Source organism: Trachinotus anak, unplaced genomic scaffold (genome assembly GCF_046630095.1).
Source record: "Trachinotus anak isolate AG129_WGS33_773 ecotype Australia unplaced genomic scaffold, CSIRO_AGI_Tana_v1 ptg000026l, whole genome shotgun sequence".
NCBI lineage: Eukaryota > Metazoa > Chordata > Actinopteri > Carangiformes > Carangidae > Trachinotus > Trachinotus anak.
In genome coordinates, this window is record NW_027273877.1 from 1,732,009 (window position 1) to 1,747,195 (window position 15,187).

Consider the following 15,187-nt stretch of genomic DNA (forward strand, 5'->3'; position numbering starts at 1 on the left):
TGAAGAACCTGGTCAAATGCTATTTCTTTCCTATGTCTTCCCTGCATGAAATGTTGGATTTGAAAATTCATCGATGCTTCTTGGAATTTGAACTTATGATGTAATATCCCCCGGGAAAGGGAAATTGAGGTTTACTTTCTAGACCTTGATCAGTCTTTCATCTGTATGTTTGACTTCAAACTTGATTGAATCAGGTGTTTAAAAGCTCAATGACCCATCTATGATGATGATGATAAACACTGAGCGTTCTTTCATTCTTCTACGTGTGCAGTTGATACTACTGCTGATATTATAGTTAACACTGAAAAAGCAAAGATTTAATCCAGCAACTTTAGCCATCTCAAGCACCATTATTTCAAAAAGCCTAAAAACATTTTAGGTTTGAACTACTACTATGTTACTCAAATTAACAATTTCTGCAAGTGTTCATCAATCTATCCTAACCTTCCCTACTATGCAGTTAGTTGATGACTTTATTTATTTTTATCTCTTTATCCTTAACTTATATTCTGCTTTGCATTTGGTCACTCCTACATCATGCATTACAGACATGGTACATCTGCTGCTGTATAGAGATGTAGAAATAAATGCATGTGAATGTAAATGTAGGAGTATATAAATGCATTAATTTATAATACTTTAATGCTTATTTTTCAGCATGTATTTATGTATTGATGAAAGTCAGTTTTGGTCCTCCGTACAGTAATCCAACCATTGTTTTACACATTAGTGTGACATGATGAATGTAATGTCACACTTACTTATACACGACATGGACTGTAGGTTCAAGGAAATAAGTTACATCACTTGAAACAAAGACAGTTTATATTTTGGTTTACTTGTTATATAGTTAAGCTTTGCATGTTTATATTTAATATAAAATGATAATGGAAAAGACATCTGAAATCCAGCATGTTATATTAAAATGTTTTATTCATTCAGACTATTACAGTAACAAAAGTGTCATGGTTTTGTGAAATGTGCCATGTTAACGGTCATTAAAAACACAAGTCAAATATTACAAACAAACGGTGCTACATTATGCCGTGTATAACTGTGAAATCTCCCAAAAAACACTTAATTAACAGCCATTTTCCCCCTAATTCCAGAAAACCAAATGTAAAAGAAGTGCAAACATTAGTAAACAAACATAAAAATATCAGTAGGTTGAGAGAAAGTGCAACAAGAACAGTTTCCCTTAATTTGTTTGTGTTAAGTGTTAATATGCACAAAGTTTGTGACGCCATAGTGAGACAATTTTGTAAACACATTCAGACATTTTCATTTTGGTCAGGATTCACATTTAAAATTCAATAATATTGCATCAATATATATATGCACACTTAATAGTTAGCTTTGTACATGAATACATACCTGTAAAAATTACACCAAATGTGCCCAAACTAAGAGGGACTGATTTCATTTTAGCAGCATCATTGGCGCTTGTTGCCAGAGGGAAAACACCTGATTAGTCAAAAATATTTTACCTAAAATAAATATATAAATAAATACAGTATTGTGAGGCTCATTTCATAAAAACTGGCAGCCCTCTTTAGCAGGTTAGTATTACTGGTACCCTACAGTCAGCGGTTTATTGCACAAGAGCAACCGGGAATTAATCCCCCTTGGCACGGATCAAAGTCAGTCGGGGAATGTGAAGCCTTCAGTAAATTGAAACCTGACATGCATATACACTCAAATCCAGAATAAAACAACCCGCCTTCCCCGAAGAAATTCTGCATAGAATTGAATGGATGGCATGAGAGATCAGTTCGTGTGAAGACCCTCAACTGTGGTAACATCTAACTATTCTATGCAGGATCTCAGATTTAAGGTCACCTTAACAGTTAAACCCAGTCAATGTCACCATGAAAAAGGTGATGTCGAGGTGTGAGCGAGTCACCCCAGCCAGCGGGGTGCCACTGCACCACTGCGCCAGTTCATCCATTCATCAGTAGCAGCCGTCTCTCCAGGTGCTGTCACGAAGGGCACTGAGGGTGGACAAGCTCTTTGGAGGCGTCAGTAAACTGAGGAAAAGAAGCACCACATCTTTAATATGGGATATTGACTGAGCCTAACTACCAATAATAATGCAACAAACTACTGTTGTTGCCAAATAGGTTCTGATACAAAATCAGGTGCAGCTGCTATTTAAGTAAATTTTCTATTCTTTCCTGGCAAAGTTGGCGGCTTTAACTAGAACTTAGGCTACTTAGAAAGCTACAAAAATAAAATCCAAACATTTGTATGCAGTTCTAAACTTATAGTTTTGTTTATAATAAAAAGAAACACTGTACCTTCGCGTTGGCTGGGCCACCTTGCTGCGGGGGGTGGAGCTTGTGGCGGCCACGAAGGAGGCTGGACGGGGCAGGCTACTGCGGGGCGTGCCTGGGGTGGAAGTGGGTGTTCCCCCTCCGCCGGCAGGTTTACTGAGCAGAGGGATCCCACTGCCAACTCCGATGTTACTCCCGCCACTGCTGTTCAGAGACTGGAGGCTGACTGAGGTCGGCATGGAGGCTGAGCCCTTGATGGTGGGACTAACGTAGGCGGTGGCCTTCAGCGGTTGCCGTGACAAAGAGGAGAAATTTCCGACGCTCTGGACCCTGTTTTGAAGTTGGCCTGGGGAAGGGACTGGAGGTGGGCGGGGATAACGGATGCACAAGCAGAAAAGAAAACAAATTAGCCAACTGGTCTTTATGCACATGTTAAACCTCATGATAATTAAATTTCATTTAAATTTCAAAATAAAATTGATGACTTACTGGAGGACTGCAGGCGAGCAAGCCCACTGGATGAATCAAAACTCTGGCTGTTACGAAGCAAAGAAGGGGAAGCACTAGGATTGGTTGGAATGGGCACACTAGGCATGCTGGGAGCTCTGACAAGGTTAGGCATGCTCCTCCGCAGCTTATCTAACAGAGACGAACAGAAGCACCAACATGGAAATAAATGCATGGTGTTTAACGCTGCACTAGGGAAGATTTGAATGTAAAAATAGACCTGTCTTGCTGTCCGAAATCAAAAAGGGTTAGAGAACAAATAAATACAGTATAGCATTATATCTCAGTTTGTGTTTTGTTGTAGTCATGCCTGTTCTTTTATTACACCTCCTTCCCTTAAGAAGGCAGGTAAAGCTGGCTGTGATCTCCTTTACCGTACAACAGTTTCCAGCCTCCTCAGTCAGATATACTGTCCTGACTTTAATCCCATCAAACTCTCTCTCTCTCGTCTCCCCCCTCAGAACGGAAACATACCAGTCTTAGAGCTTTAAGTCCAGTTGTACAAGAGGCTTAGACAGAGTTATTATTAAGCGGTTAGAGCATCACTGTGGGTCAGTCCGGGTCGTCGGCGTATGATCAGAAAGCTAAGATGGGATACATCTCAAATTGTGAAAGTTGATGAGCAAACGCAAACAACGAATCAGTGTGATTTTAAATTGCGTTCAGTTGCACAAAAGCTGCATTAATATTCAATAATATTTCAAAGTTAGTGAGGTTAAACAAGTACTAAAAGGTATTTTATATTGAGTGGAAAACGATGTCGACTTACTCTCAAATTCGACTGGATGCCACGATGAAGTTTCCCCAATACCATATAGCCAACAACACACAAATATATAGACAAATACACACAAGATTTCACATACAAAACATAGAAACACAGAGATAACTTATTAGTGCTAATCACAGCAATGACAGTGGTTTATTTAGTATAAAGTTTCTACCTCACTTTTTCATGCTGGAAATTAAAGTGGAACTAGGAAGGCGTGGTCACTTAACTGGTCTCTTACATTCTTGTAAACCTGTGTTCATGGAGGAAAGTAAGACTGCCTGAGAAAATAAGTTTTCATGGCCTTGAAGGAAAATAGTAAACAGAGACTACTAGTTCATTTTGTTCACTGTCTACCAACCTTTTGCACTTTGGCATCTCTTTGCAACAAAGAAAATAATCTGTACAGGAAATAAGACAATAAAAAAGCCTCTTTTCTCACCTGACCCTGGTCTGAAGCCCTGCTGCTCGGATGCGCAGAGGCTGCCCAGTCCTAGTCCCAGTCCCTGGGGCTGGGCTTGGGACTGAGCTTGAAAGGCGAACCCAGCGGAAGGGTACGGAGGGGTGGAGGGGGTGGAAGGAGGGGTGGACAGGGAACAGGTACTTCTTCGCCAGTCTCGGATGCTGGAGAAGGTGTGGGAGTGTGGAAGGCGGGTGAGGCGTGGCTGCGGCGGGGGCAGGAGGCCGTAGTCTTCGTCGTCCTCCTCTTCTTCCTCCTCCAGGTCGGGGCCGGCGCTGAGCTGGCTGAGCTGGAAGGTGAAGCTCTGGCTGCGGCGGTTGGCCAGGATGGACGACGTGCTGGCGTAGTCCTGCCTTAGACCTGGAGGAGCGAGATATGAGGACCGGCGTGCAAAACACACACACACACAGACACACACACACACACAGCCAGGACAAACACACACAGACACAACCATCACCTCCTGGGGTTAATGAAGCTGAAGTAGCGGTGAGCTCTGAGATCTGGGGCCATATGTTAAAACATTAGAAAGGAGGGAACAATAGAGACAGATGGTCAGCAGATGAAGTGAACTGGCACAATGACAGACAGCTACAACAGACTGACATCAACAGCCAAAACAAAATATGAAATCCATTTTCACCACCAAGCTCTGAAATTATTTTGTCTAGAGTTTGCCTGTAATGGCTTTGTAATGGTTTTGAACTCTAAGGCTGGATATTGAACCTTTTTGGTCCTGTTTATGGTCTTTGATCAGATGAAAGTAGATTTTTGATCATGTAAACAACCACAACAACTAGCTTTTTCCAGAGTTTACAACCAGATCACACGGTCTTCATCAGTTGACTCTAAGGACTTGGTTAGGATACAATTTAAAAAGGTCCAGAAAGAGCAATTGGCTTGTCTTTGCACAAAGAAAGAAAGAAAACAAGAGGACAGCCCTTTAAAATCACCTTAGCAAAGCACAAGAAGGACATATTTTTCACTTTTCACACACATGCTGTCATTCGACCAGATATTTGCCTCATATCTCATATAAACACTCAAACACTTTGACTGGTCAAAGTAGACTCATATTGAGCCTAAATTGTGAGCTCTTAAGCCCCCAGCAGGAAAAAAAAAAAAAAAAAAATCACACTCACTTAAATTTAGCAAAAAAAAAAAAAATTATATAAAAATGCTGGGTTTGATTATTGTGTTTGCTTAAAGAGCAGCAGCACTTTTTCTTTTCCCATCATGCATTTCATTTAGTATCTTGTGTCTTTATTATTACCAAATGAATCCATAATCCAGTTATATCTGTGTTGGTTGCGTTGTCTATTTAACCTAGTTCCACTTCTATTCTTGTGCTCCCTTCTGTTTGGGAACCACTGGCCTAAAATAAAGAATACAGTCAGCATGCAGTGTTCTGACTCCCCTGCAATTTAGAGTTTTAATTATACACTTCTTCTCAGAGAAAGAGCTGTTCTTTAGACAGAAACACTGTCATTAGACATGTCAAATCTCAATGGGCAGTGCCAAACAACTGCAGAGCTACTGCTTCCTTCTGTTTGATTCTGAACTGACTTATCATTATATTGATTATAATGACTTACTCTCCTCCTGCAGCCGGGCCATGACCTGGACGTCGGTGAGGTCTTGCAGCTTGTATCCCAGAGTGATGGAGTCGTCTTCTACCTCCGAGGCACCGAGGTCACTGTCCATGGATGACTGGGGACTGAGGGCTGAGCGCATGAGGCTGCGGCCTAAAAAACAGTCAAAGGACTCGTGTCAACTTTCCTCACCACCACTTCCCCCTCTCTCACTTCTGACACAACTACAGTGTCACAGAAATGAGACCGTGCTCAGCTCGGCTCAGTTTTGGGAGCTCAGTAATGAGAAAAGCACCCTTGAGTCATCTGAGTGCGCTCTACATAGAGATGAAGGATCCAGACTAATGGAGGGCGATACTTGGCTCTGAGAATTAGAGCCTATTAAGCACCAGTGAGGCAGAAATATTATCAGAGGTTACACCAACCTCTCCACAGTTAATGATATTCCTCATATCTGCTATCTAAAATAATCCTTTCTATCAGTGGTATTATTCTAATTACGTCTGTCACATTTTGCTCTTATGAACACGCTCTGGACCTTTTGTTATCTTCCTTGAATTTTTTAATTCAACAGCGACACCTCTTTTTTTATAATACATCATTCACCTCCATGAGACTGAGGTGACTGCAGAAATCTCAGAGGCAAATATCTCAACGCCTGGATACATAAAATCAAAATTACCTGTGGGTCTCCATACAACGGGAGGTGTTTGTTGGTAATTTGGTTCACCACACTCACACTTATATCCAGACTGGGCGACACATTAGTGGTACAACACATAAGTAAAAGCTGTCTGTTGATAATTAGACAGAAAAAATGATGCTCTCCATATTTCTGGTATTTTGGAGGGTTATATTGACATGAAGATGAGATTACATCCTAAATATCTTGGCTAAATATCATGTTAAACACTTGTACTCACTTTATTTATGACACTTGGTCCAGTAAAATTAACCCAGTGAGGGTTCTTTATACCCTCGATCCTCATTTTCTCTTAATTTTCTTCATCAGGGAAACGTTGCTCTCACTGCCGCCTTTCTGGACATTAATAAGACTAAATATCTTAAAATTTAAAAAAGTAGGCCTCGACTTTTTAATGCCATGTTGCCGTTTTGACTTGCACTGTCATGGGATTGAGCCTCTGGCAGAAAGCCACCAGAGCCCCTGTGGCAGTTAGTTTCTGCTGCTACATGAAGCACAAGAAACGAGCTCCGTCCCTTCAGGGCTCAACAGGACTCCAACAATGTGGCCCCTCTCGTCCCCTGCAGCTTTGCCCTCTGCTGTATCTGGAACATTATATTTTTCCATCACGAATAATGAACTTGAATCTGCCGCGCAACAACTCCTGCAGCACAGTGTGATGAAGTATAATGAGACACAAGCAGCGTTGCATCTCAGCGTAGCTGCAACTGAAGTATATTCACAGTTGAAATAAGCTTGTGGATGATCCAGTTCTAAACTGAGTGTATTAACACAATGCAAGATGGAGCACTGGAGAAAGCAGGAGTGCTTCTTACTTCTGTTGGGTGGGTGAGGAAGGAACGTGGGGGTCCTCTCAGCTACAGGGGAGAGCTCCTTTCCTATGGGACTCAGGGTCCGATGGAGGACTGGGTGGAGCGGGGAGGAGAGGGAAGGTGGGATGGTGAGAAACTGCAAATTTCTGGCCATGCATCACTGAAACCCAAATTTGCATATGAAGTTATGCTCAAAACAGTCTCATATTTGATACATTTATAAAATGAAAACTGTAAATATGTGAAAACTAGATCATCACAGATACATCACACGTCAATATCATTATTCTTTGCTGTTCCACTGTAGCACAGATGCTGTTCCTGTGCAGAGTTAACTACACATGTACATTTCAAAACAAAATAAAAAGAAGTTTTTAAAAAACCACACACTTGCTGACTGGTTACCGTGTCTGTCAGACGACTGGGGTGTGGGGCAGGGTTTGGCTGAAGGGGAGGCGCTGATGGGAGACACTCCTGCGACTCGACTCGGAGGAGGACCGGGGGAGGAGGAGGGAGAGGGGCTGGACAGGGAGCTACGCCACTTGGAGACTGAGGGTGGAGGAGAGGAGATGGGAGGCAACAAGTAGAGAGGAGATATTAAATTTGTCATCATCATCATCATCATCATCATCATCGGCTGCCTTCATGTTTAATTCAAGTAATACACAATATTGAAACTAGTTTTTCTTCTTATCAACAGATTGCTCAAAATAATACACATAATACAATAATACAGTTTCCCGTCTGACAAAGGACATGGGCACTGTATTTCGTCTGAGTCAGACCCACACACACAGTCCTGCTGCCATAAACATTCACTAGTGCACCAGAAGTGAATTAATCTGCAGCTGAAAATAGTCCCCAACAAATGCACCTGGCACAAAAAAAATCGGAATATTTCTTTAGATAAATCTCTGAAGGGTCTTTCCATCACGGCTGCAAAACTGAGACAGGCCTTCACAGACATATCAAGAAATAGGCACTAAAAGATAGACTCAAAAGACATAACACACATGCGCGCAGCCACACACACACACACACACACACACACACACACACACACACAAACACACAAACCTCTTTGAAGTGGAGGGCCGTTACCTCATCACCACTGTGTCTGTCACTGTCTGTCACTGCTCTATTCAGCAGCTCCACATGTGCTCAGCACCAAGGACAAAGCTGTATTCAACACAACAGAGCCGCTCATACACTGCAGCTGTAGACACACACACACACACACACACACACACACACACACACACACACACACACACACACACACCTTAGTTTCTATTCATAGATGCAGAGAAGAAACTTCGGCTGGTTTGAAGCACCAGGCGCTACTGGGGAACAAAGATGAATAAAAATATGCTGCATTGTGCATCTCGTATTAAACATTGTGTGTGTGTGTGTATCTGTGTGTGCGTGTGTGTGTGTGTATCTGTGTGTGCGTGTGTGTGTGCGTATGTTTTGAAGCTTGCATCCACCCAAAGATGCAGAAGGAGGATTTCTCTGTGCTACCTGTCAATGTGAATCAAAGCCACTTCGCTATGAAAAAGCGGTGCTTTCCTTTCATGTACACGGTTTCCATGGCAACAGCTCTCCATTTCACTGTACTCAACCTCAGGCGGAGGCAGACGGCAGGCCGAGCTGGTGGGAGGACTCCTCTGCAGCTTTGAGTGAGGCACAGGCTGCGGTGGAGGACCATTAGCGCACAGAGCGGAGGTTCACCGCCTCTGATGCAACAAGCTGCACAGCTGGAGCAACTTCACAGGGCTGAGAGCGGCCAGAGGTCGACTGCTGTGACCCCGATACTGACGGCAACATGAAAGATAGATAAAAGCATGTGGACACGAGGTGAAACCAGGTCCACAAACAGACGGTTTTCCCAGTTCGGTGTAGAATAAAATCTGCTCAGGGACGGGTCCCAACATCTACTGGAGCTCCTTCCCAGAGTGAAGGCTGGTACAGCAACATGTTAATGCCCCTGGTGATGGACTGACGATCACACAATATCACATTATTGTGATCTGCTGGTTATTTTCTCCATGAACTGATTCATCATTTCTTTTAATTAAGGTCAGAAAATAAAGCTGGTTGCGTTTCCTGAGGCTCAATGTGACGTCCTGTCTGCCCAGCAGTCCAAGTCCCAAATATATTCATCTTACATTAATATAAAAGCAGAAAATCTGCAAATCTTCACACTGGAGAACTGAGAACCAATGAATGACTGGCGTTTCTGCGAGGGAAAAAAATGTCTCAAATTGCTTTTTATGTCCAACCAAGAAATCCAAAGAAAACTAGCAAATGATCACATTTGAGAAGCTGGTACAGGTGAATTTAAGCCATTTCTGCTGAAGTTGACAGCAAGATCATCAGTGGATTTATGGGGAGGTGGGGTGCCGATGATAATCCCGCCACTACTTCAGATATCTTAGTGTGGACCAGAGTGTTTTTTTTTGTTGAGTCTGTAAGCATCACCTCTAACAGAGCAAACAGTGAACTCCCAGATTCTATCAGTAATAAAGATCACTGAAAAAGCAATGTTGTAACCACACACCTTCCTCAGGCGTTAAACTTTACTGAAGAACTTGATGAGCTGACAACATTGAGGTACAACAGCAAAAAAAAAAAAAAAAAAAGAAAAGTCCAACAAACACTTGTTTCCTGTCAGGATAATGTGATTATCTGCAGGTATTTTCAAAGAGTGGGAAGGCAGAGCGGCCTCACACGCACCCACGCAGGTGAGCCGAGCACCGTCTCCTCTCATTAAAAGCTTCAGGGTGTTAAGCTTTCTGTTCAGCTGAGGCCGTGGGAGCTGTCGCCTCCATTCACACTTCACACAGACACGCACGCGCACACACACACACACACACACACACACACACTGAAGTCTACAAAGAGACTCATGGATCAGATGAGGATTCCTCCACCACACTGGCATCTGGACCAATAACCCTGATCTGCTTTTTCCAGGTTGGCCGTCAATGCACAAAAGACACGAAACCTATTTTTAAAAAGTCGATTAAGGTGCATGAAGTAACCATGACAACACTCAATGCAAGCCAAGAGACACTGATTTTCTTTGACGGGTGAAGGAAGCTCTGTGGCCACTTTTCTCTGTTCCTACTCCTCTTCCTCAGCAATGCTTCTCATCATGGCAGACGAACAGGTCAGGTGACCCGAGCCTAAACCGCTTAAGGCTATGAGGCCTGGATGGATTACAGTGTGCAAGCTCTCCTGTCCTGCTGATCCCCATTAGTCAGCGCGTAGTGATGAAGGCGATCTAACTTCAACCTGATCACTGTAGGAAAAGTATCTCTGGTTAATATGAGTACGCGGGAACAGTACTTCACTCCTTGGCCTGGGTCGGGTCACGGTTGCAGCAGGTTAAGCAAGTCGGTCCAGCCGTCCCTCTCCCTAGCAACACTTCCATAGAAGGTGCCCAGGAAGCATCCTGATCAGATACCTGAACCACCACAACTGTCTGAGCTCCTCACCCTGACTATTAGATAAGGGTCTTGGAGCTTATCTTGGTTTAATATCAAAATAGAAAGTAGCTTTAAAGCACAAGTGTATTGTTGTCCTCTACTTCAGTGCTCCGTTTCTAAAAAAAATCACATGTATATGTAAGGACATAGAGTGTTTACAGACTAAGCTAGAACAACAACAAAAAAAAATTAATTAAATGCTGCAAAGATGAACAGCAGGATAAGCCTGGGGAGAGACAGTGGCCGTTCCTGATTATTACCACCACTAATGTGCCGCTGAGCAAGGCATTTGCTCATTGGCCGACAGCTCAGACCGTGGTTGTACTGGGCAGCTTCCAGGTGTGAAACTGTTTACATGTGAGCTGGGCGTTCCTGAACGCTGCCCTCAGCAGTTCAAGTTATTATCTAAAAACTAATAATGGCAAAATTGTAGTGTAAACAAACTTTAAATGTCAATTTGCTATTTTTCTTATGTGAATTTACCAATATTTGCCATATTGTTAATGACTGAGCAATATGAATAATATGGATTCTCTATCAATATACAGTGCCGATTTGAAAGTCACAGTGACATGGGTCTGACTTCCTGTCTGTCTGAACGAGAGCCAAGTCGGACCGCTTCCTTCACAGGACTGCAAGAGCACCACGCTGTTAAAGTCTAGACAAGCAACAATTTAGCACCTCTTCCTGGAAAAGGTTTGTGTTGTGAGAGACAGTTGAGTGGTTGTGAGCGAGTGAGCTATGTTTTTTGGCAAGATACCTAAAAGCTGCTTACATCGGTTTCAAATAGCCTGGAGGTGAGCAGCACCCTGCCAACTAATCTGCCGTCTCCACCTCTGATTTAGTGAGTGTGACTGAAGACACGAAAACTGGGAGTGAGAAAACCCACTTCTTACACAGCCCAAACAAAAAGACACCACATGGAAACAGAGAAAACTGACAATAAGCAAGAGAAATACATCCAAATATCCCTGAAAGCAGCCAGTTCAGATAATTCTCCACAGACCAGCTGATCAGAGTCCATAGGTCCAGGACACTCAAAACATAAAATGTACATCTTAATCTGACGTAAGTAAGATTGGACTGAACTCCAAACTGAAATCTACTTGTCCCAGAATCCGGACATGTTTCACTTTAAAAATCTAACATTTTATGTGGAAGTTCTGCACAGACTGTTGAGGTTTACACATAAAGTATCCTTGGAAAGGCTGCAGATGTTTTTCTGTTTCCTGTCTGTAAAAAGTGAACATAGACTTTTATTGCTGTTACTCTACTTTTATGTTTTAGTGACGTGCAAATAAATGAAGGTTTGTCATAATGAACACGAAGACAAACTTCACTTCCACAGAAACAGGAAATCAGTGCAGTGGAGGTTTTCAGACACGAACCATAACATGGATTTTCCTGTGGCATCCTCTCATGTTGAGCACAGCTGTGTGTTCCTGCAGCGCGCTCAACAGTTCGGACTTGTTCAATTTAACAAGACCGCTGAGTTTGTTTATCTCAGGCACAAAGACATGTGTGATGATGCACAATAGCCTTCGACTACTGTGAGACTGGTGTTTCTCTGGATGTATTTAGGCTCTGTGTTTGTGTCTTGTTGTGCACTGTTGGCTTTTTTGCCATACAACACAGCTTTCCCCTGGGGCCAAGCTAAGCCCCCCTACCTGCACACAAACAACCTATAGACTTGTACCTTGCTCCAGTCGGAGGGACAGCGATCGCCTGGCGGCCTCCACCTCTGATTTAGGACAGTCCAGAACCTGCCGGCACCACTGCAGAGGCGTGAGGGAGTTTTCCATAAACTCTGTGGCTTTTGACGACACGTACAACCTAGAAAGAGACGCAGGTTGAAACACTGACAGTCTGAGACGTCAAACATTTGTCTTAGCTGCTGCTCAGAAATGGGTGAGGATGAGCTGTCGTTCTGCAACAGCTCCGTGACATGATGACGGGGGCAGATTCATCCTCTGTGGAACATGAATGGGGGGGGGGGGTGGGAATCCATTTAATAGTTGTTGAGATGTTTCAACTCATGCTGCCATACATGGAGCAACGCTGCACAACAAAAAGGAAGTATTGCAACATTAACATCTTCCTCTTTCTCAACATTTTCTTTTTGTGTTCTTGGGGAACACACTGACACTGTTCCTAAATTCAACATATCTGAGATCCTGTTTTTGTGCCTTGCACACAATCAGAGATGATGAATTGAAAATAGAACAATCACCAAAATAAAAGCGGCCATTTCAATGCACTTTTGCCCTGTTGGGAATCTTTTCTGTGTGGTCCCTGACAGATCATGACTCAAGCTCCATCTTTCCTTTGTGCCACCAATTCATCATCATCTCCTCCTGACTCAGAGAAATCTCTCCCCCTTGGCTTAAGGTGATGTTAAGCTTTTTAGATATAAGGCGAGAGGAGCCGTTCTGTTCAAACGGAGTGGATCAGATTATTCTGACAGCGCCCCCAACTCCTCCTCCATGATTCTGCTCTCCAGGCAACATGGAGGGAGCTGAATTATAGATTAAAACCTTCGCTGCCATCAGGTGAGAGTCTGACCTGAAGGGGACAGAACACACACCTCAGTTACTATTCTAGACACAGGGAGGGGATATATATATATATATAGAGAGACTTCCTGCAGCATACACCAAAGAAAAGCTGAATACAAATGTGCTGCTGAGCCATATTTCTCTATGAAAGTACCTCTGATCTGCTGAGTTTCAAACATTTGACTTTTCTCTGTTTCTAATAATGAAACATGAGTTTAAGTTGCTCCAGTAAGTTATAATAGGAGCTTCTAATTTCAGCTTGTTGCTTGACTGAAAATGCAAATCAGTCAATTAGTTACTGACGAAAATAACTGTTAGTGGCAGCCCAACACAAACTGTCAGCTATTCAGAGTAAGTGGATTCCTGTTCTGTGCAATTTTCTGGCCACTTCATCTTGACAGAATTTCACTTCCTGGATTTGATTTCATCTCTGCAACCATTTGATTCCCTGTAGGTAGAGCAAGGCACTGGTATCAAAGCATCCAGCAAATGTCATCATGATGGAAGAATGGCAGCTTGGTGCAGGCCTGATAACAAGTGGCCTTTCCTCTTCAGCTCCCTGATTGACTTCCAAGGTGTGTGGCTTTGTTTCTGGCGTGGCACAGGGCTGGACTTCTGCTCACAAAGCTCACATCCAGGAATGAGAAGAAATCAGGCGTGGGGAATCATCTAAATCATACATGTGGATTTTTGCATGCGAGACTCAGGACTTACACCTACTGCAAAAAAAAAAAAAAAAAAAAAAAAAAAAGCAACAAATGGTTGAAAATGGAAACGATCACTGGACAGTTACCATGTTTCATCAGACTCATCCGAGCAGCACAGAGAGTCCAAGTCCAGGAGCTCCAGCTCATCCAGAACCGACGGCTCGGGTCCGTCCTCCGCCTCCCCCGCAGCAGCCGCTCCATCCCCGGCGGTGTGCGGGTGGAAATACTCAAAAGGCTCCTCCGGAGGCAAGAAAGACCCCAAAGACGACTGACACAGCAGGGTGGGCACCGGGCTGGGCAGGCAGTACCCCCCTGCGCTCCCCAGCCCGCACGCCGGGGACGGAGGCAGCACATGCGGGCCGGAGCAGCCGCCCGCCCGGGTCCGCAGCTGCTCGTTCTGCCGCTCCAGCTTCCGGACCAGCTCCTGCAGCTTCTTCACCTCCAGCTCGGCGTTCAGGGTGTTGCTGTTGCAGTCCACCTCCGTCATTACCGCGGGGTTCAGCACCGCAGCCTCCATTGGACCAGAACACAACGAATACCGCGGGACGAGCCGCCACCCCACCTCCACTTTGGATCCGGAACGGAGGACAGGTAGGGCCGGGCTGCTGCGGATGCTGGCTCACCCGACTGCCCTCAGACTGCTCTCTGCATCCGGCAGTGGTAGTAATCTGTCTCGCACGGCTGTCTGGAGCGCCAGCCAATAGGAGGCTACCTGACTCCACCCCTCCACCCACACACCTCAGCCTCCAGCCCCCCAGCTCACAGGACCGACCACAGGTGAGAAGAGCACCTGTCACGGTTAAAACTGTGGGCTAATATAAAAAATACATGTACAAATACTGCAAATATACTGCACCGAAAAATGTATGCAAAAAAAAGAAAAATGCATGGAGAGAGAGAGGGAGAGAGACTATAAACATAAACCATTCAATCATTTATATTTAGCTTTGTTTCCAGCAGATATACTGCAGCGAACAATGTTTACTTATTAATCAATATCCTTGATCGATGACCTAATTATCTCCCAGTGTGAGCAGACGCGCACCAGCTTCACATTTATGTAAATATGGCGACACCTTGTGGTTAAAGGTGGTGATAGCACCACCTGGGAACCTGCAGGTGAGTCCACGTTGAGTGCTCAGGACACTCTGGACCAGGTCGAGATGAAAAATCACGATATTTTTTTTCATTCATAGATAAAGTGAAGATGCACAAATCTAAAGGTGGGTTTTAAACAGCCTTTAACAACATCCTTTCATAATTGATGTCTGAGCTGAGAAAACAGTGAAGACAACGAGCAAATATTCACATTTGAGAA

General features: G+C 43.8%; 1 protein-coding gene across 2 annotated transcripts; it reads right to left on the reverse strand.

The window, feature by feature from the left end:
- Window positions 1–915: 915 nt before the first annotated feature.
- On the reverse strand, window positions 916–14,544 carry LOC139609366 (SLAIN motif-containing protein 1-like). 2 transcript variants are annotated; one of them, XM_071463797.1, is made up of 9 exons: window positions 13,956–14,544; window positions 12,304–12,440; window positions 7,519–7,665; window positions 7,120–7,239; window positions 5,605–5,754; window positions 3,992–4,369; window positions 2,763–2,912; window positions 2,298–2,631; window positions 916–2,027 (listed from the first exon to the last, which is right to left on the reverse strand). In XM_071463797.1, the coding sequence occupies exons 1-9, from the start codon at window positions 14,384–14,386 to the stop codon at window positions 1,952–1,954; spliced, it is 1,923 nt and encodes a 640-aa protein (XP_071319898.1). In that variant the 5' UTR covers window positions 14,387–14,544; the 3' UTR covers window positions 916–1,951. The 2 variants fall into 2 exon arrangements, with proteins under 2 accessions (XP_071319898.1, XP_071319897.1); XM_071463796.1 differs by lacking the exons at window positions 7,519–7,665; window positions 12,304–12,440; window positions 13,956–14,544 and adding an exon at window positions 3,550–3,561 and having other exon boundaries at window positions 7,120–7,494.
- Window positions 14,545–15,187: the final 643 nt, after the last annotated feature.

Bases quoted from the DNA above. Each gene is read 5' to 3' on its own strand.
- LOC139609366 (XM_071463797.1), bottom strand. From the start codon at position 14,386: ATGGAGGCTGCGGTGCTGAACCCCGCGGTAATGACGGAGGTGGACTGC. The intron at 7,240-7,518 runs ACCAGTCAGCAA...TTCTCACCATCC, and splicing joins GTCGTCTGACAGACACGGTA to CACCTTCCCTCTCCTCCCCG. The intron at 4,370-5,604 runs GTAAGTCATTAT...TCGCTCCTCCAG, and splicing joins GGCCCGGCTGCAGGAGGAGA to GTCTAAGGCAGGACTACGCC.